The following is a 27,776-nucleotide window of genomic DNA, read 5'->3' on the forward strand; positions in this document are numbered from 1 at the left end:
TTTACTCCACCCCCTAGTCCCTCCTACAATCCTCTGTAAAAAGCAATCATTAAGCCAGCACAGGATAGTGGAAAGGACCATTTTCCAAGCATATGCCCATAGAGTATTGTCCAATCAGTAGTTAGCCTCAAGCACTCAACAGTCCTGACCTCAGCACATTGATTCTATAGTTTCAGCCTTCTATACCTCCTCCTTATCTGTCTTCCAGGTCTTGGATCTCCCCCTACTCTTTCACCTTGCATAATAGAGTAGAAAAACAAACCCTGAAGCAGGAGTCATTATTTTATTTTAAATTGTGGCTCTGTGACTTCTTTCTGTTACCTTGGCCAAACCATCTTGTTATTTGGGGCCTCAGTATCCTCAGTAGTCTAATGAGGTAGTCCAATGAGGACTACATGACCAAGATTACTTTTATGATCTTATTAAATTCTACTCTCCTCTTTTGAAGATCAATTTTTTTGGTCATCTTTTAAAATATAAAAGATCCAAGCAAAAGGTAACACTTTTAGCCTTATTGGTCATTAATAACTTAATGCGAATACATTTTTAATGTTTTTCCTAAGAACAACGGTAGGTAATGGGAATTTAAGAAGAACATGCACTGCTTCAATACAGTAAAGGAAGGGATGGAAAGACCTGGAAGCCCTTTGTCTACTTTACAATTTTGCTAAGGATTGACTTTGTCTTTTTCTCCCAGTATAATTGTGCTTTTTCATAGGTAGAGATATACAATGCTTCTAATCTTTCTGAATCTATACTCTGACCACTGCCACCCCTTGAGTGACAACTCCTTTTTCTTTTCCCACCTCCCTTCCAGCAATATACAACTTTGCTTACTATCTTTATTATTAAATAAATGAGGGTAGGATTTAGCTTATGCCTTCATGCTTTCCTCTAGAGAGAGACATCCCTTCTAGAGAGAGTCATCCATCCCCCTACTTTTTTTAAAGTCATACAAAACATATTTTCATATTAGCTATATTGCAAAAGCAGAAAGAAAAAAAAATAAAATAATAAAAATAATGTTTTTTTAAAAGTATGTTCAATCTACATTCAGAGTTCATCCCCTCTTTCTTTGGAGGTGGATAACAGTTTTCATATGGGTTCTTTCATATGGGAATTGTCTTGAATCATTGTCTTGATTAGAGTAGCTAAGTCTTTCATAGTTTATCCTTATTACAATATTGCTGTTGCTATATATGATATACTCCTGGTTTTGCTTACTTCTCTTTTCATGAGTTCATATAAGTCTTTCTAGGTTGTTTTGAATGTGTTCTTCTCATCATTTTTACAGCATAATAGTATTTCATAACTGTCATGTACCATGGTTTGTTCATCCACTTCCCCAGTTGATGGTCATCCGCTCAATTTTCAATTCTTTGCCCTGAGAAAAGAACTGCTATAGATATTTTTGTACAAATAAGAACTTTCTTCTTTTCTTTGACCTTTTATCTCCCTACTTTCTTAATTTTTTAAAGCACCCCAAGAAAAGTAGAATTTTGATTTAGGAATTTTTTTTTCTGAAGATAAATCATTCCAAAGCTAAAAATTGTGACATTAGAGATGATTCAAGCAGATGTTCTCTGTGCTCATTGATGTTTACTATTGGGGGTCTAGGTCAAATGCAAACTTCCTTTATATTTGTTTTATTTAGTTATTTTATGATTCCTAGTCCCCTTTGGAATCCTTAATGAGCCTTTATGAAGAGTTTTATTTTTCTATATGTGCTTATTCATGGCGTTTCTGCATCAAGACTTTCGTTTTTGAGTATGATACTACTTACTATGATTTTAAGGTATTATTTGCAACAGATATTTGGCAATAGCACCTGAGAATATGGTCTCACACTAGACAGAAGCACCTCTTCTTGTATGTTATCCTTAGGTAATTTAGACTATATACTTCCTCCTCTTATTTGTATTGTTTTGAAATCATAACTTTTTAGTTAAAAAAAATCAATTGCACTTTAGCAGCAGGCTGAAACTAATAAAAGATTCACAATATTCGATGAATTTTTTTTAATATTCATAGACTGTCAAATAGTCTTAACTGCCACTTCTAGGTACATAATGGGAATTTGAATTGTACTGTACTTTTGTACTGACAACAGCAATTGGTTGAGACAGAGTCCTCTTGACCCTTAGACTAGAAGTAGGAGATTAAGGTTTTAGTTCAAGGAAACTCTAAGGGGAACTGGAGGACCCTAAGTAATGTATATTTAATATTCCCAAACTGTGATGGGGGAATGAAATTAGTTTTAATATATTCATGCTAAGAGCCTAAGAATGTTAGAGTGATATTTCTGCTCTCATACCAAGGCTCACCCTTAAGGTTTTTCAATGCAATAAAAAGAAAGTAAGTCTTAGAAATAATTTAACAGTCAGGAAAAGTCAAGAAAAACCCTTGTGCCAAGGTGAGAGTTTATTCTTTTGCCTACAGGTCTCTATCAAAATGCTAGTCCCTCTGATAAAGATAACTGAATTGTCCCTGTCTTCCTGTCATCTTATTGTAAATTAGTTAATTCATATCACTTTCCTTATTGGCTAGACCTCTGCTTCATGTTAACTTTCAGAAAGTGGATATCAGGGAATAATCATTTATTTATTTATTTTTAATTTATTCATCCATTTGTTTGTTTATTTATTGGCATTTGGCCTTTTGGGTATGTTTTTCCTGAAGGCTTAATCCTAGGAGAGGGAGGTATCTATTTCTCTGGGTAGGAAAATTAAAGTGGAGTTGTTTTCATTTGTCCCTGGTTGTGCAGAAAGTTAATGGTTTAACTGAAACTTTCCATTCCCTTTAAAATCCTCTTCTCTTTAAAGATTGGGGACTTAATCCCTCTTCCAAAGATGAAGGTCCCTAAACTCTGTTACTTAAACTATGCAAATGATAGGCCAAACAGTCTGTAGCAGCTTTAAGGCAAAGATGTTAAATGCTTAAGTGCTCTCATAAAATGGAGATTAAGCAGTAGTTTTAGTTTAACAGGACAAATTATTGTCCCCAGGGTTGGATACTGTACCTCCCCCATCCCAATCTTGTAGGTTCTGTCCCAGTACCTCGACCTTTGAGCCTTCTGCACAAAAGGAAAACTTCAGACCTAGCAGTGAGAGCCTGAGGTCTTTCAAAATGCCATTGAATGATTTATATTAAGTGGTGAGCTCTTAGCTTCTTGAATTGACTGTTACTTCTCTCTTCTCAGTTTGCCTATTTGGAGAAGCTGCTGTTGGTGCATGGAGCCTGGAGTTATAATCGAGTGACCAAATGCATCTTATATTGCTTCTACAAGAACGTGGTGCTTTATATTATTGAGGTAAGGATGGAAACATAATTGTCCGTGAAAGAGATGAGTCTTTGGTAGAGATTTAAGTAGCTGGAGAGTGGTTTAAAGCATGGGGAAATGGGAATATTTCTGGATTTTAATTAATGTCAGTAAAAATAATTTGTTGATTTGAAAATATTTGTAAAAAGGATGTCATTCTAATATGTTGAAATAATGTGAGACATGAATAACTTGTGGAGTCATGATGTACCTCTGTGCCAAATACAGATGCCTCTGGGAATCAACAATCTGTACATCACTATCATTTTTTGAGAAATGGAAAAATAGCCAACACGGCTATTAGGGACCATTCTAAGCATTCCTGTAACAGATTGGGGGAACAGAACTTTTCCCCCACTACTTTTGTGATCCTCACTTCATCACCTGCATAAAGAAGAGGAAAAAAGAATTCATCCCCCTCTATTTCCAAACCAATATATAGGAACATCAAATTAATGTATCTGTGCCTTCTAGCTCCCAAAGGTGGCTGAAGCCAAGTGGATTACAAACACTAAGTGGCAAAGTCTCCCACCTACATAGGCCACCCCCTCGTGGCCACAGCAAAGCCTATGTCAGTCCAGGTCTTTTCTTCCATGGACACAGTTTAGTGTCTGTATCCATTTTTGACATTGGGCTTGCCATTTTTCTGTGCTCTCAGTGTTTCTGGTTACTTTACTTAAAAATATCAAGTTTGCTTAAATATATCAAATGAGTTCGGCCTTTGTTGTCAAACTGATTCCAGGATGCTGATAGACAGGACAGCTCATTGAAGATCAAAGGCTATAAAAGTATCAGGCCTGGGGTCTATTTATGGGTCAATTTCTGTACCAAAGTAAATCTTGCCTCTTAGCTACTAAATACTATTGAAGGTAAACTATCCCATTGCTGAAATCATTGACAGTTTCTAATAACTCCCTGAAGCCAATGTTTTTTGAAGCTAAGCAAAGTGACAATTCTCACAATCACACAAAGTCAAATTGAAGTTCCTGCTGCTGTGAAGGTCACTTATTTGTGAGTACCAATGCCATATGCAAAGAAATGCAGCTTTGTGGCAGTAGTAGCATATGTGTATTCTTGTCCAGAAACACTTATTTAGAAAAAGGGAACCTCTTTCCAACTTAGAACGAATAAATCTTGAAAATATCTGCCATCACTTCTGAGAAAACTAACAGAAAACAATCCAAGAGTCCCTTCTCCTAGAAAAAAGAATAAAGAGGAAAACAAGCAATTAATTTTAGGGAGGTGGTAGCAGTGGGCATAAAGTTGATCTTGAATATTATAGTTTTTAATAATGATGATAATAAAAATAATAGCTAACATGTCTATAGTTCTTGCTATATGCCAGGCACTGTACTAAGTGCTTTATAATTATTATCTCATTTAATCCTCAAAACAGTGCTTGAAAGTAGGGTATTATTGTTGTTATTATATGTCACTTACATATTTGGAAACTGAGGCACATAGAGGTTAAATGATTTATCCAGGCTCATACAGCTATTAAGTACTTAAGTCTTAATTTGATCTGTGGCCTACCCGATTCTGTGCTGGGCAGTCAACATTAGTAATGACTCATACTTTGTGTTTGCTTTAAGATTCCCAAATCAATCAGTTCTTTTTCAGTTGTATTTGACTTTTCATGACCCCATTTGGAGTGGTTTGCCATTTCCTTCTCCAGCTCATTTTACATATGAGAAAACCAAGGAAAACAAAAATTGAGTGATTTTCCCAGTGTCCCACTGCTAGGAAGTGAGGTTTGATTTGAACTCGGGTCTTCTTAAGTCCAGTCCCATTCATTACTCTATATATTATGCCTCCTACCTGCCCTATGGTTCACATACACTCTACAAATGTTATTTGCAAATGGAAAACTGAGGTGCAGAAAGGTTCATTATTTGCCTAAGTCACAGAACTATTAAACACTAGGGATCACATTTGAGCACAGGTCTCCCTGAGTCTAAGTGTGATGTTCTATAAGTTTATATGACCCTGAAATAGAAGGTTTGCTTTTTCTTTTTTGACAACCAACTAATAATCATTTTAGACTTAATAATTAGAGCAGCTATTTTTTTATGTCCTTGAATGGTTGTCCCTGAAAATGGTAGATGCAGATATTATAGGATATGGCCTAACTGTTCTCACTATCTCCTGATAAGATTGTATAAAAGCAAGTGTTAGAATGTTGGCTAATGTTTCCCCTATCTTAACTGACATCAGCTTGATGATTCTCTAGTGAGGTGATTGTTAGGATATGGCAATTCTGTACAAACAAAAATTTCTCTATAAATCAAAGAATAGGGTTTATTTTTATTAAAGAATGCCACTTTTCACTTTAAAAATAAATAATTAAAGCCCTGCAGATTAAGTTGGGTTTACTTCTTTAAGAGAAATCCTTTTGTTAAAGTTTTTTGCTTTTCTGTATTATGCAAATATATGGTAAATACTCCATGGAAAAACATCTTAAATGAAGTTTGGGATGAGAGGTTTTAGTCAATGTACAAAAAGCCTCAAGTTTAAAATGAAAGATTAAAGAAATATATTATTGATTTGTCCATATTTCACACATCCATTCTTTTTTGAAACAATAAGTTCTTATAGGGACATGGTTCAAAGCTTTAAAGCTGGTAGGAACCTTAGAGGTCACTTAATCTAGCTCTCACAGGTTTGATCTTTTTATTTCTTCCTTTCTATGTGTAGCCTCCTTTGAGCCCTTAGAAAATGTTTTCGTCTCTGCTTTTCCAATTGTGATAGGAGTGACTGCTTGCCCATATGTAACTTAGAGTAGTACATAATTAGATTGAAGTAATTTAAGAGACTCCCAGTATCCACTCCCCATACTTCGTCCCAAATTTCATGTATATATTAAACTTACATAGCCTTTGGCTTTGGGAAGTTCTTATTTATCTGGTGTCTCCCATTATCAACCAATTACAGATAGTCTAGACTTCTTATCTAGACATTCCCCATTAAGCCTCCTACTCTCCAGGGGTTCCTTCCTACTTATTTACACCTACTATCACCCATGCTTTGTGGCTTTTAGCTGTGTCAGGAAGATGAGGCTGTAAGGGTTAAGAACAAAAGTCTGCTCTGACTTAAAATGCAAAAGGAATTTAAGATTTAAAGAGTAAGCACTTTCAGTCCTGAAATTTGTTGCCAAATAACATTTGTTTAAAACCTACTTTGAAAAAACACTTTAAAGCACATTAAAAATTTAAGAAAAAAAGCTATTTAGATTTCACTGTCACTTTCGTATTTAACTTCATATTGATGTTTCCAAAAGATGTAGCTTTGAAAGCCAAAAGGAAAAAAACCTGTGACTGCTTTTAGATTAGATTAGGATAAAATGTTTCCTTCCATAATGTTTTTAAAATAAATTTTTATTCATGTTATTTTTTATCTCACCAATGTTTCCCAAAACACCTGTACTCCTATTCTCCCAGAGAACAAACCTTTAGAACAACAATAACAAAAAAGATGGAAAAAAATAGTTTAGGAAAACTAAATCCTCTATCAAGAAAGTTTGTCATATATAGTGTTCTACACCCATGGTTTTCTATTTCTGCAAAGAAGGAGAGAAGGGTGTGCTAACCTCATTTTTTTTTTTTTTTGAGGGCCAAGCTTGATCATTATAATTTCTCAGCATTAAATTTTAATTATATTATTACAGTTGTAGTCATTGTATATTAGTGTGTTCCTGCTTACTTCACATAAAAGTCTTCTCAATATTTCTCCACATTTATTTTTCATTGTATTTTACAACAAAGTAATATTTTCTTAAATGCACATATCACAACTTGTTTATCTATTTTGCAGTCGGACAGGCATCTATTTTATTTCCAGTTCTTTGCTACTACAGAAAATGCTACTATAAAAAATTTGGATGACTATGGGGCTTTTCTTTTTGTCATTTATCTCCTTAGGATATATATGTCTAGCAATAGAATCTATGTCAGAGGGTATAAACATTTTGGTCAAATTCTTTATGTATGTAACTGGAGTCAGATACATGGCGCAATGGATAAGTTTAAATAAAGCCCCCCAAAATTATTATCTGTGTTATACTGGGTAAGTCTCTAAACTCTGCCTCAGTTTCCTTAATTGTAAAATGAGGATAATAATAGCCTTATCTCTAAGGATTATTGTTTATTTGTTTCCCCAAAGTTATCATAAGAATGAAATGAACTATGAACAGTACTTTGCAAACCTTAAAATAGTATATAAATACTAACTGATAATGCTTATCATAATGATATATTCTGAATTATCTTTTCACAATTATTAACCCAATTCACAATTAATTCCATCAGTAAGTTAAGATCTCTTTCTTCCCTAGCACTTTTACTTTATAGACCATTCTCTCATAGAATTTTCATTTCTCATCTTTGTCAATTTACTAAGAGGTGAAAATCAGAAATCAAAATTGTTTTGATTCATATTTCTCTCATTAATAACTAGAGAGAGATGTTATTTCATAAAATGATTGTTGTTAACAATAACAGATCAGTTTTATATAGTAACTTTAAGTTTATTCTTCACCCATATCTCTTAGATTGGATGAAACAGATTTCTGTGGTGATTTGCTCTTAGCCAGATGTGATCTTGTCTCTAAAACAAGTCTTTTCTCTCCTTATCCTCCAGGGGGGAAAATCTCCTCACCACTGTTTAGTTATTAAACATAAATATTGGGAGTGGGGAGAAAGCTCTCAAAGACATCTGTTTTAAAAATGTTTAAAAAATTGTTTTAAAAATTTCTATAAGAAAACTTTGTAAAAATTATTCAGAAAGGGCTATGGTCCTGCCACTAAAATTCTAACTAGTTTCTATGGTACACACACACACCATAATTATACTTCATTAAGGATTAATTAGACTTTTTATGGTCTATACAAGGAACTTAACTATTATTATAATAACATTTCTTTGGAAAAAATGCATTCTAAGTCCCCAAATTAGAAACAAACTTTTGGAATTTTTGTAAATTGAGGATTTCCTATAGTCCATGGGGGAAGTAGTAAAGGTCTAAACTATGGTGGAGGTATTAGAGATGAATAGGAAGTGATAAAACAACAACAAAATCAAGTTTTTTGTTTCAAGTCAAGAATAAGAAAAGAAAAAAAAAAAAGAGCTATCAATCTAATATCTTCAGCATTTCCCTTGACTTTTACAGTATATACAAAGAAAACTCAGTAACAGAGATAAAGTTTCATTTTTCAAGGGAAACTATAACATATATATTGCCATACATTCTAATCATTATGTTAATATGTATATCAAATGATTTTCCTTCTCTTCAGATCCTATAAGCTCCTGATTAAGCTGCTTGATATCTCAAATGAATCTGCAATTTCATTCACTGAGGGTTCTTACAGTGATACAGACTAACCCATCTGTGCCTTTCCAGTCCAGTTCCTTTCTTATCTATATCCACTTATGAATTTACTATAAATAGGCTCCCTAATTTGCTGGAGGCCTTCCTCATTCTTTCTTGAGGGTTCCAGTGAAAACACTCTGGCTGGTAGCTATTTGAGCTGGGCTTCCTCATTTTTGCCCTACTTGAATCTAGCCTATCTCCTTATCCGGCTGTGCCATTCTTTGAAGATCTCCTTCATTCCTCTTATTTGGGGTTCTTTTTTGGTTAAACTGCAGCTTGTTCTCACCTACAAAACCTTTCCATTGCCCTCTGTGTAGTGCCTACATTTTGACTTCCATAGACAATAGCCTGACATTGATGAATAGCCACACCAGTAAAAATGCTTGTGCTCAAAAAATCTCCTCTGGGGTAGCAAGGTGGCTCAGAGGATGGAATCTGGTGTGTGTGTGTGTGTGTGTGTGTCTGTGTCTGTGTGTGTGTAATTCGTTCCAGATAGATGTCCTATTGAATCAGCTCTATTGGATTTTCATTCAGATACATGTTGAAATACTGAATCCATTTGTTTGTCTTTCCTGTTTAGAGAGATAAGCCAAACTATTTTAAAAGACTACAGCAAAAGACTATGTCAGTCATTACAAGGTCATTTCCAAACTGTTATCTGACCATAAATAAGAAATCCCTTCTCAATTTAGTCATTATACTGGCTTATATTTATAGCAAGGGTACATCTCCTTGTTTCACACTTTACCTGATGCTTTTTGTCATAACCATATAATAGTGACTTGGACCACATCACAATAATAGAGCTTTGTTCTTTAAAGATAGTGTAGCCCCTTCAGTCTAAGTCAACCCATTTTATTAATTGACTAAGTTCTCTGGGGCTTTGTTTCCTCAGAGTTGAATGTTCATCACCCAAATGAGTGAAAGCTTAGGAGGAAGTATAGCTCTTTGAATTTGACATTCTTCCTGGGATTCAGTGCAATTTACTCTTGTTGCTAATTTGAGCTCATGAAGAGCTATGTTATTTAATGCAACATTCATGTAAGAAATTTCATTTGGTTTCTCTGCTTTTTCCTCTCTGCCTGACTGACTCAGCCTTAAATTTGAATCCTGTTTGTTATCAGCGCACAATAATCTGCTTATATGTTTGTAGATTCTGCAATATAACATCAACAACATTTTTTGTTTTTACTCCTGAAATAAATTCAGTTCAATTCAACATATGCTTACTTTATTAACTTCCTACTTTATAAAAAAGCATCATACTAAACAGTTAGGAATTCAAAGACAAAAATGAAACTGTCCCTTCTTTAAGTACTTAAGAGTTTTAAAAATGAAAATTTTAAAATTCATCTTAACTGTTTTCTCTTCCTCATACATTATTATGCAGTTCAGAATAGGTAGGGTAAATGAGCAAACATAACCAAAACACTTCACGCTGTGTTACTGTTCTTTGAGTCTAATATATATATATATATATTGTAGTATAATTTCTTATTAAAGCTTTTTATTTACAAAACAGATGCATGGGTAATTTTTTAACATTGAACCTTGCAAAACTTTCTGTTCCAAATTTTTCCCTCCTTTCCCCTACCCCCTCCCCTAGGTGCCAGATACATGTTAAATATGTTAAAATATATGTTAAATCCAATATATGTATACAAATTTATACAGTTATCTTGCTGAACAAGAAAAATCAGATCTAGAAAGAAAAAAAAAAAACCGAGAAAGAAAACAATTATAAAAAGAGTGAAAATGTTATGTTGTGGTCCACATTTAGTTCCCACAGTCCTCTCTCTCAGTGTAGATGGCTCTCATCACTGAACAATTGGGATTAATTTGGATCCTCTTATTGTGAAGAGAGCCATGTCCATCAGAATTGATCATCATATAGTATTGTTGTGGAAGTATATAATGATCTCTTGGTTCTGCTCATTTCACTTAGCAACAGGTCATGTAAGTCTCTTCAAGCCTTTATGAAATCTTCCTGTTGGTCATTTCTTACAGAACAATAATATTCCATAACATTCATATACCACAACTTACAACTTATTCAGCCATTCTCCAATTAATGGGCATCCATTCGTTTTCCAATTTCTAGCCACTATGAACAGGGCTGCCACAAACATTTTTGTTCATACAGGTCCCTTTCCCTTCTTTGAGATCTCTTTGGGATATAAGCTCAGTAGTAACATTGCTGGATCAAAGGGTATGTACAGTTTGATAACTTTTTGAGCATAGTTCCAAATTGCTCTCCAGAAGAGTTGGATTTGTTCACAATTACACCAACAGTGCATCAGTATCCCAGTTTTTCCTGCATCCCCTCCAACATTCATCATTATTTTTTCTTGTCATCCTAGCCAATCTGACAGGTGTGTAGTGGTATCTCAGAGTTGTCTTAATTTGCATTTCTCTGATCAATAGTGATTTGGAACATCTTTTCATATGACTAGAAACAGTTTCAGTTTCTTCATCTAAAATTGTCTGTTCATATCCTTTGGCTTGAATTCTTATAAATTTGAGTTAATTCTGTATATATTTTAGAAATGAGGCATTTATCAGAATCTTTTCATGTAAAATTGTTTTCCCAGTTTATTGAATCCCTTTTAATCTTGTCTGCATTAGTTTTGTTTGTACAAAATTTTTTTAACTTAATATAATCAAAATTATCTATTTTGTGACCAATATGATCTCTAGTTCTTCTTAGGTTACAAATTCCTTTTTCCCCCACAGGTCTGAGAGGTAAATTATCCTATGTTCTTCTAATTTGTTTATAATATTATTTTTTATGTCTAGATCATGAACCCGTTTCGACCTTATAGGTGTTAGGTGTGGGTCAATGCCTAGTTTCTGCCATATTAGTTACCAATTTTCCTAACAGTTTTTATCAAATAGTGAATTCTTATTCCAAAAGCTGGGGTCTTTCAGTTTGTCAAACACTAGATTGCTATAGTTATTGACTATTTTGTTCTGTGAACCTAATCTATTCGACTGATCAACTAATCTATTTCTTAGCCAATACCAAGTGGTTTTGATGACCACTACTTTATAGATTAGTTCTAGATCAGGTACAGCTAGGCCACCTTCATTTGATTTTTTTTTTCATTAATTCCCTTGAAATTCTTGACCTTTTTTTTTTTTTTTTTTTTTTGTGGTTGTTTTTTCTAGGTCAATAAAATAGTTTTCTTGGGAGTTTGATTGGTATAGAACTAAATAAATAGATTAGTTTAAGTATTGCCATCTTTATTATATTTGCTCCACCTATCCAAGAGCACTTGATATTTTTGCAGTTGTTTAGATCTGACTTTATTTGTGTAGAAAGTATTTTGTAGTTTTCCTCATATAATTCCTGACTTTCCATTGGTAGATAGATCCTATCGACAATTATTTTAAATGGAATTTTTCTTTGTATCTCTTGCTGTTGGATTTTGTTAGTGATGTATAAAAATGCTGATGATTTATGTGTATTTATTTGTATCCTGCAACTTTGCTAAAGTTGTGGATTATTTTTAATAGCTTTTTAGCAGATTCTCTGGCATTTCTCTAAGTATACCATCATATCATCTGCAAAGAGTGATAATTTGGTTTCCTCATGATCTACTCCAATTCCTTTAATCTCTTTTTCTTCTCTTATGCCAAAGCTAGCATTTCTAATGCACTGTTGTATAGTGTCCTGCTTTCTAGTGCCCCACATTGGGCACCAAAATGTAATGTGCTTCTAGAGCCCCCATGCTGGGGTGCCAAAATATACCATCCAGACTAGCTCTTTGGAGGATCTCAGGACCAGCCTTGGTCTTAGTGGAGGAGTGAAGGAGGCAGGAGACTCAGGAGGATGGCCAGAGATGGAGTCCTTATTTCAAGTCCTCTCAGCCCTTAAATACCTTGGCATAATTACATCATTGCAGCACACTAAGCATGTGCCAACTAGAGAACCATTATCTCATCACATCAATCACACTGAGTAAGGCACCCTGCTGTAAGTATCCCTTACTTCAAGTAGAACACAGATGGTCATGCCCTCCCTGACTTCTCAGGAAATGTCAGAGCACCAAAGGGAGGTGGGGAGCCAAACCAGACATTGTCAGCAGGTTCCCTCTGGGCTGAAGGGTCTTATACCTTGCCCATTATTCCCCTCCTCCCTCCCCGCCCCTCCCCCCCCCAGCCCCATCTGTGGCCCTCTACACTATTGAATAGTAATGGTGATCCTTGTTTCACTCCTGATCTTATTGGGAATGGTTCCAATTTATCCCCATTACATATGATGCTTACTAATGGTTTTAAATAGATGCTACTGACTATTTTAAGGAAAAATCCATTTATTCCTATGCTCTCTAGTGTTTTTAATAGGCATGGGTGTTGGATTTTATCAAATGCTTTTTCTGTGTTTATTGAGATAATTATGTTTTTTGTTAATTTGGTTATTGATATAATCAATTATGCTAATAGTTTCCTAATATTGAACCAGCCCTGCATTCTTGATATGAATCCTACTTGATCATGGTGATGATTTTCTATACTCTCTTTGCTAATATTTTATTTGAGATTTTTGCATCAATATCCATTAAGGAGATTGGTCTACAATTTTCTTTCTCTTGTTTTTGTTCTACCTGGTTTAGGTATCAATACCATGTTTGTGTCATAAAAGGAATTTGTTAGGAGTCCTTCATTCCCTATTTTTTCAAATAGCTTATATAGTATTGGAGTTAATTATTCTTTAAATATTTGTTAGAATTCACATGTAAATCCATGTGGTCCTGGGGATTTTTTTTTTTTAGGGAGTTAATTAATAGTTTATTCTATTTCTTTTTCTAACATAGGACTGTTTAATTAATTTACTTCCTCACTCTGTTAATCTGAGCAACCTATATTTTTGTAGGTATTCCTCTATTTCACTTAGGTTATCAAATTTATTGGCATAAAGTTGGGCAACGTAACTCCTAATTATTGCTCTAATTTCCTTTTCATTAGTGGAAAATTCTCCCTTTTCATTTTTAAGACTAACAACTTTTCTTTTTCTAATCAAATTAACTAAAGATTTATCTATTTTGTTGGTCTTTTCATAAAACCAACTTTTAGTTTTATTTATTAATTCAATATATAGTTTTTTATTTTCAATTTTATTAATCACTTCTTTTATTTTTAGAATTTCAAGTTTGGTATTTGATTGGGGTTTTTTAATTTGTTCTTTTTTCTAGCTTTTTTTTTTTTTTTTAGTTGCAAGCCCAGTTCATTGATCTTTCTCTATTTTATTCAAGTAACTATAAATTGCCACTTTGGCTGCATCCCACAAATTTTGGTATGTTGTCTCATTATTGTCATTCTCTTGGATGAAATTATCAATTGTGTCTATGATTTGCTATTTTACCCATTCATTCGTTAGAATGAGATTATTTAGTTTCCAATTACTTTTTGGTCTATTTTCTCCTTGCCTTATATTGCATGTGATTTTTATTGAATCATGACTGGAAAAAATGAATTTACTATTTCTGCCTTTCTACATTTGATTTTGAGGGCTTTATACCCTAACACATGGTCAGTTTTTGTCTAAATTCCATGCATGAACTGGTGAGAAAAGAGTAAAGAGAAAAGAGTAAACTCCTTTCTGTCTCCATTTCATCTTCTCCAAATATCTATCATACCTAACTTTTCTAACATTTTGTTTACTTCTTTAACTTCTTTCTTATTTTGTGCTTTGATATATTTAGTTCTGAGAGAGCAAGATTGAGATCCCCCACTATTATAGTTTTCTTGTTTATTTTTTCTTGCATCTCTCTTAACTTCTCTAGGAATTTCCATGCTATACCACTCGGTGCATATATGTTTAGTATTGATATTGCTTCATTATCTATGGTACCCTTTAGTGAGATGTAGTTTCTTTCCTTATCTCTTTTAATTAGATATATCTTTGTTTTTACTCAATTTGAGATCAGGATGGCTACCTCTGCTTTTTTTTACTTCACCTGAAGCATAATAGATTCTGCTTCATCCTTGTACTTTACTCTGTATGTATCCTCTACTTTAAATGTGTTTCTTATAAACAATATATTGTGGGATTTTGGCTTTTAATCCAGTCTGCTATCCACTTCCGCTTTATGGGAGAGTTCATCTCCCATTCATATTCACAGTTAAAATAACTAATTCTATATTTCCTGCCATTTTATTTTCCCTAAATTATGCTTTTCTCTTTCCTTTCCCCCTTCCTTCCTCCCCAGTATTTTGCTTTTGATGATCACCTCCCTCAAACAATCCTCCCCCTTTAGAGCCCTTCCCCCTTTTTTATGCCTTTCCCCTAATACTTCTGTTTTCCCTTCTATTAGTCTTTCCCTTTCTTTTCCCCTTTCCCTCCTACTTCCCTATAAGGTGAGACAAGTTTCTTTGTGATATCAAATATGGCTGATATTTTCTCTTAGAGCCAAATCTGATGAGAGTAAGATTCACACAATGCTCATCCCCTCTCCCTTCTTTCCCTCAATTATAATAGGGTTTTTTTTGCCTCTTCATGGCATGTAATTTCCTTATTTTACCTCCTTTTTCCTCTTCTTCTAGTATGATCCCCTTTCTGCCTCTACTTTCTTTTTCATATTATCATAATAAAATCAAATTATACCTGCATTCTCTAAGTATACCCCCAACAAAATTATAGTTCTCAAGAGTTCTTTCCTTTTTACCTTTTTATGCTTCTCTTGAGTTCTGTGTTTGGAAATCAAATTTTTTTATTCATTTCTGGTCTTTTCATTAGAAATAGATGAAATTCACCTATATCATTGAATTTCCATCTTCCCTGAAAGATAATACTCATTTTAGCTAGATAGCTTATTCTTGGCTGTAATCCCAGTTCCTTTGCTTTCCAGAATATCAGATTCCAGGCCCTTAGATTCTTTAAAGTGGAAGCTACTAGATCCTGAGTAATCCTAATTGTGGCCCCTGGGTATTTAAATTGTTTCTTTCTGGCTGCTTGCAATATTTTTTCCTCCATACAATAGTTCTGAAATTTAGCCCCGATATTCCTTGGGGACTTAATTTTGGGGCCTCTCTGAGGAGGTGATTGGTGGATTTTTTTCGATTGCTATTTTACCTTCTGATTCTAAAATATCAGGGCAGTTTTCTTTTATGATTTCCTGTAAGATAATGTCTAGCTTCTTTTTTTCATCATGGCTTTCAGGAAGTCTAATAATCCTCAGATTGTCTCTCCTAGATCTATTTTCCAGGTCAGTTCTTTTTCTTAAGAGATATTTCATATTTTCTTCTATTTTTTCATTTTGTTTTTGTTTTGTTTTTGTTTGACTGATTCTTGAAATCTTATTGAGTCTTTCACTTCCATTTGTTCAATTCTAATTTTTAGTGAGTTATTTTCTTCAGTTATCTTTTTAAGCTCCTTTTATAACTGGCCAATTAAATATTTTTGTTCATTCATTCTTTTTCTATTTTTTCTATTATTTCTCGCAACGATCTCATTTCATTTCCTCATTTTTCTTCTCTCTTTTAAGATCCTTTGTACAATTTTTGAAGAAAGCCTTGTGAAATGGGGACCAGCTCATGTCTCCCTTTGGGGCTTCTTCTGGAGTTGCTCTGCCTATAGGAATCTCAGCATTTGAAATCTGTTCTTCTCTCTCTCCATAAAAGCTGTGTAGGGTGAGAGTTCTTTTTTGTTTTTCATTTACTTTTTTTAAGGCTTGAGGTCTGTTCAGTGCAAAAGAGCAAGTGACAGCTGCTTTAATTTGCCCTGGGCAGTTCTGCACATTGATTTCTAGTGCTGGATAATGGCGGCTAGGCCCTTACCCCATTGAAACAGACCTGTTCTGACGTTCTTCCAAGGTATCTGCTTCTGGAAATGTTTGGTGCTCCAAATATTTGTGGGTTCTTTGACTCCAGAACCAGTTTAGAAGCTTAATCTGCTGTTGGTTTGAGAGACGGTCAGAGGAGGTTACAGAAAGTCTTGTCTGCTATCCACCATCTTGGCTTTGCCTCCCGGAAGTCTATGCTAATACTTGTATCACCTGCAGAACAGATCTTCCATTATATCTAAGAAGTAAATGGCTAATTAGCAGCATTCCCTAGAATCATAGATCTTAGAAAGGCAAGGGACTTTAGAATTCTGTTCTATTCCCTTCATTTTATACTTGAGGAAACAAAGGCTCAGGAGTAGAAGTATTTAGCCTATGGAAAGTATGAATCATTGTTTGTAAAAATCATTATTTTATAGATAGTGATAATACAGATCACAACCCCACTCTAACTTGGTGGATATTTTGTTCTGGATTCCTGAGACTGAAAAATTGGTCACACACTGTGTGAACCTAATGATAAGCTTTAGAACAATCTATATAGGCAACACATTGCTGAATCCATCCCCAAATCCTTTTCAGCTTGGAACAGGGCCTCTTAGAGCCTATATTTCACTCAGGTAGCCTTCCAGAATTGAGTATTACCTCCCATGTTCCATTAAAGTGTGAACTCTTTAAGGGCAGAGACTAACCTTCGTCCTTTTTTTGTGCTCTGGTGCTTAGTACAACATGTTAAGCACTTCATAAATACTTGCTGATTGATGCCATAATAAGATATTGAAGAGAAACTTTAGTAAATGGCTTATAAAAATATGTTGACAAAATGACAGTTGTATACCAGACTATACCTCTTATGCAAAGGTGACAATTTTGTAGAAGGGGAAGATAAACATATTTTAGAAAAAAAAGGAGGAAAATAATGTTTGCTGCTAGTTGGGTTTTGATTCTTTCAATTCAAGCAACATTTTAAAGCAACCCCTATGTACAAGACACTGCTTGTAAGAGAGCTATGAAGGCAAAGACAAGATGTTTTGTTTTATCACCAAGTTTATGATCTGAGAGGTTGGAGAAGGTGGCAGAGTACAGTAGCAGATAAGTAAATACAAAGGAATTTGAGGAATTGGAAGAAAATGCTAGGGAATAAGGAAAGGCCTTGTATAGGAGTAAGCATGTGAGCTAAACCCTGAAGAGAATGAGGGATTCCAGTGAGTAGTGAGAGGGAAGGGTGGACTATTCTTTGCATGAGGATACAGGAATGATAGTGTCATGTACATAGAATTGCAAGTTCAGTAAAAGTTTTTAAATAGGCAGGAGTAAGATTCTAAAAGGCTTCATGTGCCAAATCTAAGAGACGGGATCAAACCTGTGCTTTAGTAATATCAGTTTGGTAGCCTTTTAGAGAATGGATTGAAGAAGGAAGAGACTGGAAGATGGAAAGACCACTTAGGAGGCTACTGCAGTCATTTAGTCAAGAAATGATGAATGTCTGAACTAGGGGGGTGGTCTTAGAAGTAGAGAGAAGAAATTCCACAGTTGTTATGGCAATCAAGACTTGGCAGCTAGGTTGATTGGACATGGTGGGTAAGGATGAAGGCTGAATTGAGCATAATTTCTCTTTCAGAAAACTGGGTTGCCAATTAAATAAATTGACACTTGTATACCAGACTATGAACCTGTTTACTCAAAGGTGACAGTGACAAATGGCTGTTGGGACTAAACCTGTCCCTTAGTTCACTAAACTAGTACCTGGAGACTGGTGTGTTTCTATGTGGGCATGCTACTTACTCTCTACTCTAAAAACAAACATTCACTGCCCACATTCCTTGCTTAGCAAGCCTTTATAAGTCTAGAGACATGCATTGTCTGGAATCTTAACTCAGATTGATAAAAGTAGAAATTCATTTGTTTGAAAAAAAATTAAAAATTTTTTTAAACCACATGAAAATCAGGGGGAAATATGAAGCCTTACTGTTTTGTGGTTTTTAATGTGGAGCACCACCTAAGATTACTCATGAAAATCTGGACCAGCATAAAACAGCTAAAAAACAAAAAAAAAAACTTGAGAAAATATAACATTTCAAGAAATAGATTAAATATTAGGCAATACTTTCCAATTTTTTATTTTCTCTATATATCTAAAAAAGTATGATGAAATATTTTTCATTCATATTTTGTCAGCTTGATCCAAAGAAGTTTCAAAGGTGTCTGTACTCTGATTTTTTTTTCTGAAAACATATTCACATTCCCTTTAGCTGTTTTATAACTCCATTTTTTCTGTAGCTACTCTGATGGTTTTTTCTTTGCATTTCAGTTCCCTATTGCATTAAAAAATAAAATAATTCTCAGGAAATGGCTTGTAGGCTTGCCCCTTCTCAGCTTTAATCCATGATTGACTTCTTGTTTGGGGAATATTCATTTATTTATGTTAATCCTCAGAGTTGCTGAGAGTCAGTTAGAGAGAGAAATCCAAAATCCAAAATTTCTATTTCCCTAAAGTAGTGCAGATTGAATAGTGATTTGGCTAAAATGACCCCATCCTTCTTAAAGAATTGTACCTTAAATCCTGCTAGAGACACAGGATGTAAGGAGGGTTCATCAGCATGGGTTCATCAAAATATCATCTTTTGCTTCTCAATTTAATGTTTGGCATAATAAATACAACAGAGAATGAGTTTTGCATTAGATATATCACTCAGACAAAAAAGCATACATTAAGCTCCTGCCCTGTATCATGTACTGTGCTAAGAGGGATGGAGGGGGGAGGCGCAAAGAGATGAAAAAAGTTTCTATCCTCAAGGAACTTAAAGACTAGAGAGAAATCATAAAAACCACTATTACAAATAAGATATATACAATGACAAATTTCTTTAGTTAAATAAACTTTTATTAAGTGCATTCTTTTTTATTAATGGTTTTATTTTATTCTAGTTATACATGTATATTAACTTTTTAAATATACATTTATGATTCATATTGGGAGAGAAAAATCAGAACAAAAGGAAAAAAACCATGAGAGAGAAAAAAACCAAAAATAATTGAACATAACATATGGTGATTTAAATTCAATTTCCATTGTTCTCTTTCTGGATGCAGATGACATTTTCTAGCCAAAATTTATTGGGATTGCCTTGGATCACTGAACCACTGAGAAGAACCAAGTCTTTCAAAGTAGATCATCACGCAGTCTCACTCAGTATCAGTTCCTATAAATCTTTCCAGGCCTTTCTAAAATTGGCTTGCTTATCATTTTTCATAAACAATAATATTACATTACTTTCATATGCCATAATTTAGTCTTCCATTCCCCAATTGATGGGCATCTATTCATTTTCTAATTCTTTGTCACCACAAAAAGAGCTGCTACAAACGTAGTGATGATAAATTAAGATAATCAGTGTAGAAGATTGAGGAAAGGTTCCCTGTTGAAGGTGAGAAAAACCAGGGAGCTCAGAGACTGGAGGTTGAGAGGCAAATAGTAATATTGTTATAATAAAGGGCAAATTATATTCATAGCTGAATCTCATACTCTTAATCTAGCAGTTTTACAGTGCCATTCAGATTATTTCACTGTTCAGGGAAATACTTTCTTTTTCATTTTGAGTAAGCAGGTTGAACGGATTAGATATGCTCGTGTTTTAGGGTATTCCTAGGACATGGAACAGATCATAGAATGAATAAAGACAAAGCCTTTGAAATTCTTTTATCCATTCCACTCATTTTACAAACAAAAAACCTAAGGTCCATTAAAGTCAAATAACGTTAGCTAGTATCACATATCTAATGATTGCTCATTCCAGATAAAAACCCTAGAATCTCAAGCTCTAATGAGATTTCAGAGTTCATCAGATCCAGCCCCATTGTCCTGACATCTTGTCTAATATTTCATGCTGATTCCAAGTATGCAATATACTAAATGATTTGAATTTTTTAAAGAGGGAATTTTTAAAGACGTGGTGATTTTCTGTCCTGTTGATATTTCTATAGCTCATTTAGTAATCTTTTTAGTAATGAATGTCTTCAATGTAAAATATATACAAAAAACATTTATCACTCTATCCTTTTCATAATTCTCATCAATATACATTCATTTTAATACTGAAGAGAAAATATATTATAGCTCTCAAATAATCTCTGAGAAATCTTTATAGGACCTAGTATTTGAAGAGTAGAACATTATTTTTTATTTTTTACCAACAGTCTAATTTTTTAGTATAATTCATTATGTATAATTCCAGGATTCTTGATTACATAGCAGACTTGACCAGGCAGCAGAATCCTGGGTTTGTAGTTTCCAAACATTATACATTGCATTCCCTCTACCATTTTTTTAACCAAAAACATTGTCATACTTTTTTCCCTCACCGGATAACTTATACTAATAATCTTAATGGTTCATTTTATTCAAAACTGTATTGCAATTTTATAACAACACAAAATATTAAACATACAGCAAAACAAAATAATAAAAATAATCACTTCATTGCATTTATTGTTATATGATTGTAGAAGCATAGACTTATGGTGGAGAACATCTTTGCAGTCTCTCTCATTTGGTGGTTTTCAATATGGAACTTTGGAGCACTAGCCTAATAAATATAAACATTGAATCAAAAAATTGGAAGGAGAATCATATCCTATCTTCCCCATATTAGCCAGGTGAGGAGTTTAATCTCTAACACAATCATATCTATTTTTATTCCCTAACATTTCCCAATTCTATACCCTCTTCCTGTTCAATAGTCTTTTCAGGGTAGTTTATAACCTAAAAGCAATTAAGACCAACAGCAACTGAATTAGTATCATTGGAAAAGTCTGCATAAGCTAATACAAAGCCTCTAGATTACCTAATAACAATAGCAGGCATCCCTCTATTGGTGATTTCTAAGTTTGAGGGCAGTGGCTAGTGAATTTTGACTCCTCACCATCTCTCCTCCTTTCCTCCCAATATTGAATCAATGGACAATATTGCACATCTAGCCCCTTCTCTCTACTTACACGGAAATTACCCAAGTTCAGGTCCTCATGACCACTTGTCTGGACTGTTGAAATAGATTCCTAATTGATCTTCCTGCTTCAAGTCTCTCCCCACTCCAAGAAGAGCCAATGACTTTTCTAAATACAACTCTATTCTACTTCATATACTCCAGTAGCTATCTCTTAATTCCATGATAAAATATTATTTCATCTTTTTATGTAAATTTTATTTTATATAAGTTTTATATGTAAATAATCATCAGCAAACACATCTAGCTCATAAATGGTAGAATAAAAAAAAATACTTCTTTCTCCATCACTCCCTAGTTGGAACAAATTCACTACATAAGTATTGATTTTTGATGGCTTTGACGTGGACATTATGGAAAAAAGTAAATCTTTCTAACAGTTCTGTTTGCAAACATGCAATAATTTTGGCCATTAGTTCATGCCTATTCTTCTTTGAATGAGTCTTAGAATTAGATAACACTAGAAAACTCTGTCCTAAACTATGGTGTGGAACATAACCCTAAAACAGGAGCCCACAGCAACTGGCCTAGTGGCCTTGGGTAAGTGAGACTAAGTGAATGAGAAATATGAGTCTTTCTGAAATGCTGCATAATAACAGTATTTCTAAATTAAAAATTGATTTACTTTATCATAAAGTATTTTCATATATTGGAAACCAGTAAAAAGTTAACTTGTCAAAGTTATTTAGTTTATAATCCTTACTATTAATAAATTCTCCTAAATTTCAAATGTGTAAGCCCATTTGAACTGACTTTTTTTACCTTATCTAATAAAATAAAGATCTCTTTATCAGGAATCACATAAAATCATAAAGTAGGGGAAAGTTTTGCCAGTCTTTCATTTGAGAGCTGATGATTAGAGAATAATAGATCAATTTCTCATCTATTATGTAAGATCAAAATTCCTTTACGTGCCTAATCTTAGAATTTATTTTGGGAGGCTTTAATGATTCAGTTGCCATTCAAAAACTGAGGGTTGGAAAGAACCAGAGGGGCCATCTATCCAATTCATGGTCTTTCTCTATCCCACAGGCATCTTTGAGAGGAACTGTTTCTGGAACCTCAGCTCTTTCTAGATTAATAGTAGTATCATTCTTAAAAGACTAGACCAATTCAATAGACCAGTGGTTCACAGTATTTTGGAGTATCTCTCAAACTACCATAGTAATTAGTTGTACTCTTATTTATATCTGTGGCTTAAGAAAATGCATAATGGTGGAAAGCTATCCTAAGTTCAGTTGTGCATTTAAGTGAATGTGTTTTATGTATAACAGTAGTAGGCACACTATAAAAACATATTTGAGAGGAACATTATTTGGTCTCCAGAATTTTTTGCTAATTTATAGATTTATGGACTCCTTGCATTAATTGTGCACCTCCACAAAAGTCTGTGTAGTCTACTGGTCAAGGACCATTACAGAGGTATTTATTGACCATCTACTCTGTGCAAAGGACATCAATAGCTGTGGACAAGGAACAAGTTCCATTATCTCCATTGCCTTTCTAGCCTATAGTAACTTTCTCTACCATTTGACCCATAGGCACTTAACCTATATGGTCCCATAGCCAAATAACACCAAGTGCTATGGGCTTGTGCCTGGACTAAGCTTAATATCCTAGGGTAAGGGTTCCCCAGCTGCTTTGATAAGTCTACAATCCCTGAAATCTATCACCTCTTTTAAAGTGAGAATCAGTAGATAACAAGATATTTTAAAGCATATAATCAGTTTGGCAGAAATGAATCTATCCTACAAGTTATAATATAGAAGAAATATAAACACATTTTGAAGAGGTGCGCTATGTCACCAGCTACTTTTGTATCCCAAAATTCCTAATAAAATTAAGACACCTAGGGTTAGCTCTCATTAAGTACTTTTAAATGATTTAAAGTGAGCTTTTAAATAAAGGTTGTTTAGATTTAATCACATTTTAAAATTCATTAAAGGAGTAGAAGTTGAATACATAGATATGCATTTGGTAATATTTGTTCAGAACACTCTTATATTAATAACTTCATCTCCAAAACTCTGAATATACCAGTAAAAGTCACATTTCCCATCCTACATCCTCATTAGTAACTTTGCACTGACTTTTTAGGGGCACACAGTAAACCAGCAAATCTGTCATTGATATTATTTGAATAGTTTGACATACAACCTTGCAAATGAAATTTTTCTTTTTACTTGCAATGAAGAGGTGATGTTTTCCATACTTCAGTTCGAGATGTGCAACATAGTTGAAGGTGGAGAGAACATATATACAAGACTTTCAATTCTGTCTCAAATGACATCCTCACCAGCAAACAGAGGAAAACATGGTCTGGAAAGCCAAACACTTGTTAGAATGCCTTCCTCAGAGTTGCTATCAATAGTTGAATGTTAACTTGAGGCAACAAAACATTGTTATGCAAGGGAAAAAACAAAGTCATCAATCCCAACATGTTTATCAAGAATTCTAATAGGGGAATCAAATAGATGCTCATCAAGCTCACGGGACCACCCAGTCCAACTTGTTATCTTTTGCTCTGCCCCTTGCAAAACTCTTTTTTCCCCCTCTTCCTCTTTTTCCAGTTCTGGAACTGCAATTGTCAGTCATTTCAATGTTCCTAGAAAGGGCATATTAATGCTTCCATGGCACCTGTTAGCATTCTGATAACTTGCCAGACCAAAACATCTCTCCTTTATATGTATTGTCTCCCCCTAGTAGAATGTATATTCTTTGATGACAGATTTTGGCTTCCTTTTCTAATTGTATCCACAGTGTTTAACACACAGTACTAACTCTTAATAAATTCTATTTTTCTTTTATTCAAGGGATAGTTAGTTGATAGAGGCAATGTCTGCCAGACATTTTTTAAGTGCCTATTGTGTGCTAGGTATTGTGCTAAGTGCTTTATATAAATTTGGAAAGGCAGAAAGTAGCCCCTGCCCAGAAGGAGCTTGATCTGAGAGACAGCAGGCAAGCAGCTGTATTCCAATAAGACTTAAATTGGACAAATTGGAGATAGTCCCCAGAAGGAATGTGACTGATACTATTGGTAACTTTTCTCACATCTCCAGATATATCAGAATACTTCTTCCTCCAACTGTATGAAAGTAGATTAGGGAATAGATAAATTGGGGGTGAGAAGACTGGCAAGGAAGTTATTAGATTAGAACAGGCAAGAAGTAATAAGGGACTCAATCAGAAAGACTGCAATAAGAGTAGAAAGGAAGGGATGATGTAGGGAATTTACAGGACTTTTCAGTCAATTTGATGGGGACAGAGATGGTGAAATACGCTGGGGAAGGATAATCAAAGATGACTAATTGAATGGAAGAATGATAGTATCATTAACAGAAACAACAAAGCTAGCAGTAATGAACACTTTGGGAATAAAAACTACATTACAACAGTTGTCCTCCACAGCACCTAACATAGTAACAAAATGTCAGACACACAGTATACTCTCAATAAATTAATCATTGATCAGTTTAGAGTATTTCAATAGATAACAAATTTTTTTTAAGATTTAAGAAAAAACTCTTTGAATATGTAGTTATATTACCAAATTTTCCTTGTCTGAAGTGAAGGTTTTTAATCTGTTTTCTGTAATTGACCTCCTTTGGCAATCTAATAAAGCCTATTATCAACTCTTATGGATAAAATGGGATAATGTTTGTAAGTGCTACTATGATAGCAATATAGAAGGCACTAAATATATGTTTTTTTCCCTCACCAAACTCAGAATAATGTTTTCCAGTGAATAAGGGAAATGCTAAGGTTCAGTTAAAGGTTTTTGAAGCTAAATATGTATACTTTTTTCTCTAAAACAAAAAATATAATTAATGTTACAGAGAAATATAACATGTAAATTTATTAGACTTTAACAATAGACCACAACTAAAGAAAATCTATTATTGATAGATTATTTAAAAGTTATCTGTAAAATCCCATTCAAATGACACACAACAGCTAATAGAGCTAGACTTGGCAAAATGTAAATTTCAAACGCTAGCAAAGTACCTAATTCAATTAACTCCTTCCTTTTTTTACAAGTATCAAATCAAGACAAAGATACTCTGTAGCCCATTTATTTTCCTTCTTCAATTGTAAATTATTTTCAGTCCAGTCTAGCAACAAATTTGACTGTCTACATCTTTTTCCTGATAGTGTCCAAGAGTATCCTCCTATCAGATTTATATAATGTTCATTGGAAGAACTGGTAAACTTTTTAGAAGGCCCCAAAATAGAGCTAATGCAGAATATTTCCTTACAGGTACTGGAATAAGTTAAATTGCTTTTCCGTAAGCCCATAAGTGCATATCCCAGTTCATGCCAGAAGGGCAAAGGATCTATGGAGTAATGATCAATATTTTCTTTCAAGATTGCTGCCTTTATAGGATCATGCCTTCTTTTGATATTAATTTCTTAAATTAGTATTACAATCAGTTATACAAACTGTTTTTCATTTCTGACTATAGTATAGTACAATATTGTGCGAAACATTTATTAAATATCAGATTCATGATTTGTCAGAGTCTGCAGCAAATTGATAGCATAGTCAGACCATTCCTTTCCCACAAAAATTCTCCAAAAAGTGTTTGTTGGAGGTGGTGATGATGATGATGATGATGATGATGATGATGATGATGATGATGATGATGATGTTGATGATGATAGTGATAGTGATGGTAATAAAAGTTACTAAAATCTAATGAACTCATGAATTGTTAGATTTGGAAGGAACAATAGAGAGCACCAGTGCTGAGCTTCTTATTTGATGTTTGAAAAAACAAAGACCCAGATTTTATATTGACCTACTCAAAATCATAGAGCCAGTGAAAATATGGCAGTATTATCCACACCCTCTTATACTACAGCTAGGACTATGAATCAGAGGATCATAGATTTAAAACTAAAAAGATTCTCAGAGGCCAGTTATTCTCTAATTTTATAGACGAAAAAAAGCTGAGGGCCAGAAAGGTGAAATAATTTGGCCAGATCACACAGGTAATAAGCATCAGAAGTAGAATTTGAACTCAGGCCCCCTAATTCCAAAATTAGTCTTCTTTCAAAGTAACTGATACATTTTCCCAGATCTCTAGTGAGCTGGTGACTTAATCACACAGCCTCTAGCACTTGCAGCTGCGATAACTTTTCCTGAATTACATCAATAACAGTGAAATTCAACATTAAACATTTAAACTGAAGTGCTGGTCCCTTAAATCCCCAGACTTTAAACCATCAGTATAGGCTCTGAGTAAAATAGACCTGGAAGGAATCCATGTGAAAGAGGTTGCCTTCTTGTGTCCCTGACACATGAAGATTCTTGGTTTCTTTCCAAGCTAAACCATCTCACATTGATTGATACCAGTTCATCAGTATGTACTGGAGCAAGACATCTGCTTCTTTCTGTAAGCCAAGTAGGGCATTGCCTTAAGATATTTGCTAATTGACTGAAAACACTACTTCACTGCCTGAAATTGAAAGCTTTAGGCCACTGTGATATAGATAATGGGGATGTCATGGCCTTCAGGTGAATAGAATCTTGTGATGATCGCAGGGATTTCCCACCAGGCCTAACTGTAGACTTAAAAGAATATGTTCTCAGTCATCACTTATCCTTGGAGTTCTAGGATCATACTTGTTGAGCAGGTTCTCTACAGGTACAGGGCAGCAATGGACTGTATACCTCAGTAAGTATAATCCGGAAATGGAAAATATACTATAACTGACTGGCTGAACTTACCAAGAAAAGTTTAAATCAATGCACCTAAATGACAGATTGTTGTATGAGCTGCTCTCTCAGTTGTGTGTGGGGGAGGATCCTGGCAAGAAATTAACCCAGACATCACTTATTTGTTGAAACAAATTGCCAGTCTTTGTTAGCTAGTTGTTACCCAGTTGCTACAAACTGATGGATCCATAGCACCTTCTAGTATTCTAACCATTTGTATTTCTGACCAAAGCTGATAAGGCTCATCATCAAGAACCAGGAAAAGTAACAAGGCAGCTTTTATTCTCTAGTTCTAAAAGTTGCAAATCAAAAAACACACAAAACCATAACACTATAATTATGCTGTGGTTATGATCCAGGAACAGCTTTCATACCCTAAGGTCATTCTTCAGCTCAAATTATGAAATAACAGAATGATGTGGCTGCTTCACAGTATTCTCTGCCAACCATCTGCACATGGCATTTCCAAAAAAACACATTGAGAGCTGGATATGTGATGCTGGCAACCATCTCATATAACCCCCTCACATTACAGATGAGGAACCAGACAGTTGAAATAAATTGCCCAAAGTCACATAGATGG

The 27,776-nt window shown here is 34.3% G+C and overlaps 1 protein-coding gene across 4 annotated transcripts in view; it reads left to right on the plus strand.

Annotated features, from left to right (window-relative positions):
• Positions 1 to 27,776, plus strand: part of ATP8A2 (ATPase phospholipid transporting 8A2) — a 769,397-nt gene that overhangs the window by 495,083 nt on the left and 246,538 nt on the right. For all 4 annotated transcript variants that reach the window (XM_051986556.1, XM_051986559.1, XM_051986558.1 and 1 more), the window contains exon 27: positions 3,200 to 3,310. In XM_051986556.1, coding sequence (XP_051842516.1) covers positions 3,200 to 3,310 — 111 coding nt within the window. The remainder of the gene's footprint in view (positions 1 to 3,199; positions 3,311 to 27,776) is intronic.

This window comes from Antechinus flavipes, chromosome 3, assembly GCF_016432865.1.
Source record: "Antechinus flavipes isolate AdamAnt ecotype Samford, QLD, Australia chromosome 3, AdamAnt_v2, whole genome shotgun sequence".
Lineage (NCBI taxonomy): Eukaryota > Metazoa > Chordata > Mammalia > Dasyuromorphia > Dasyuridae > Antechinus > Antechinus flavipes.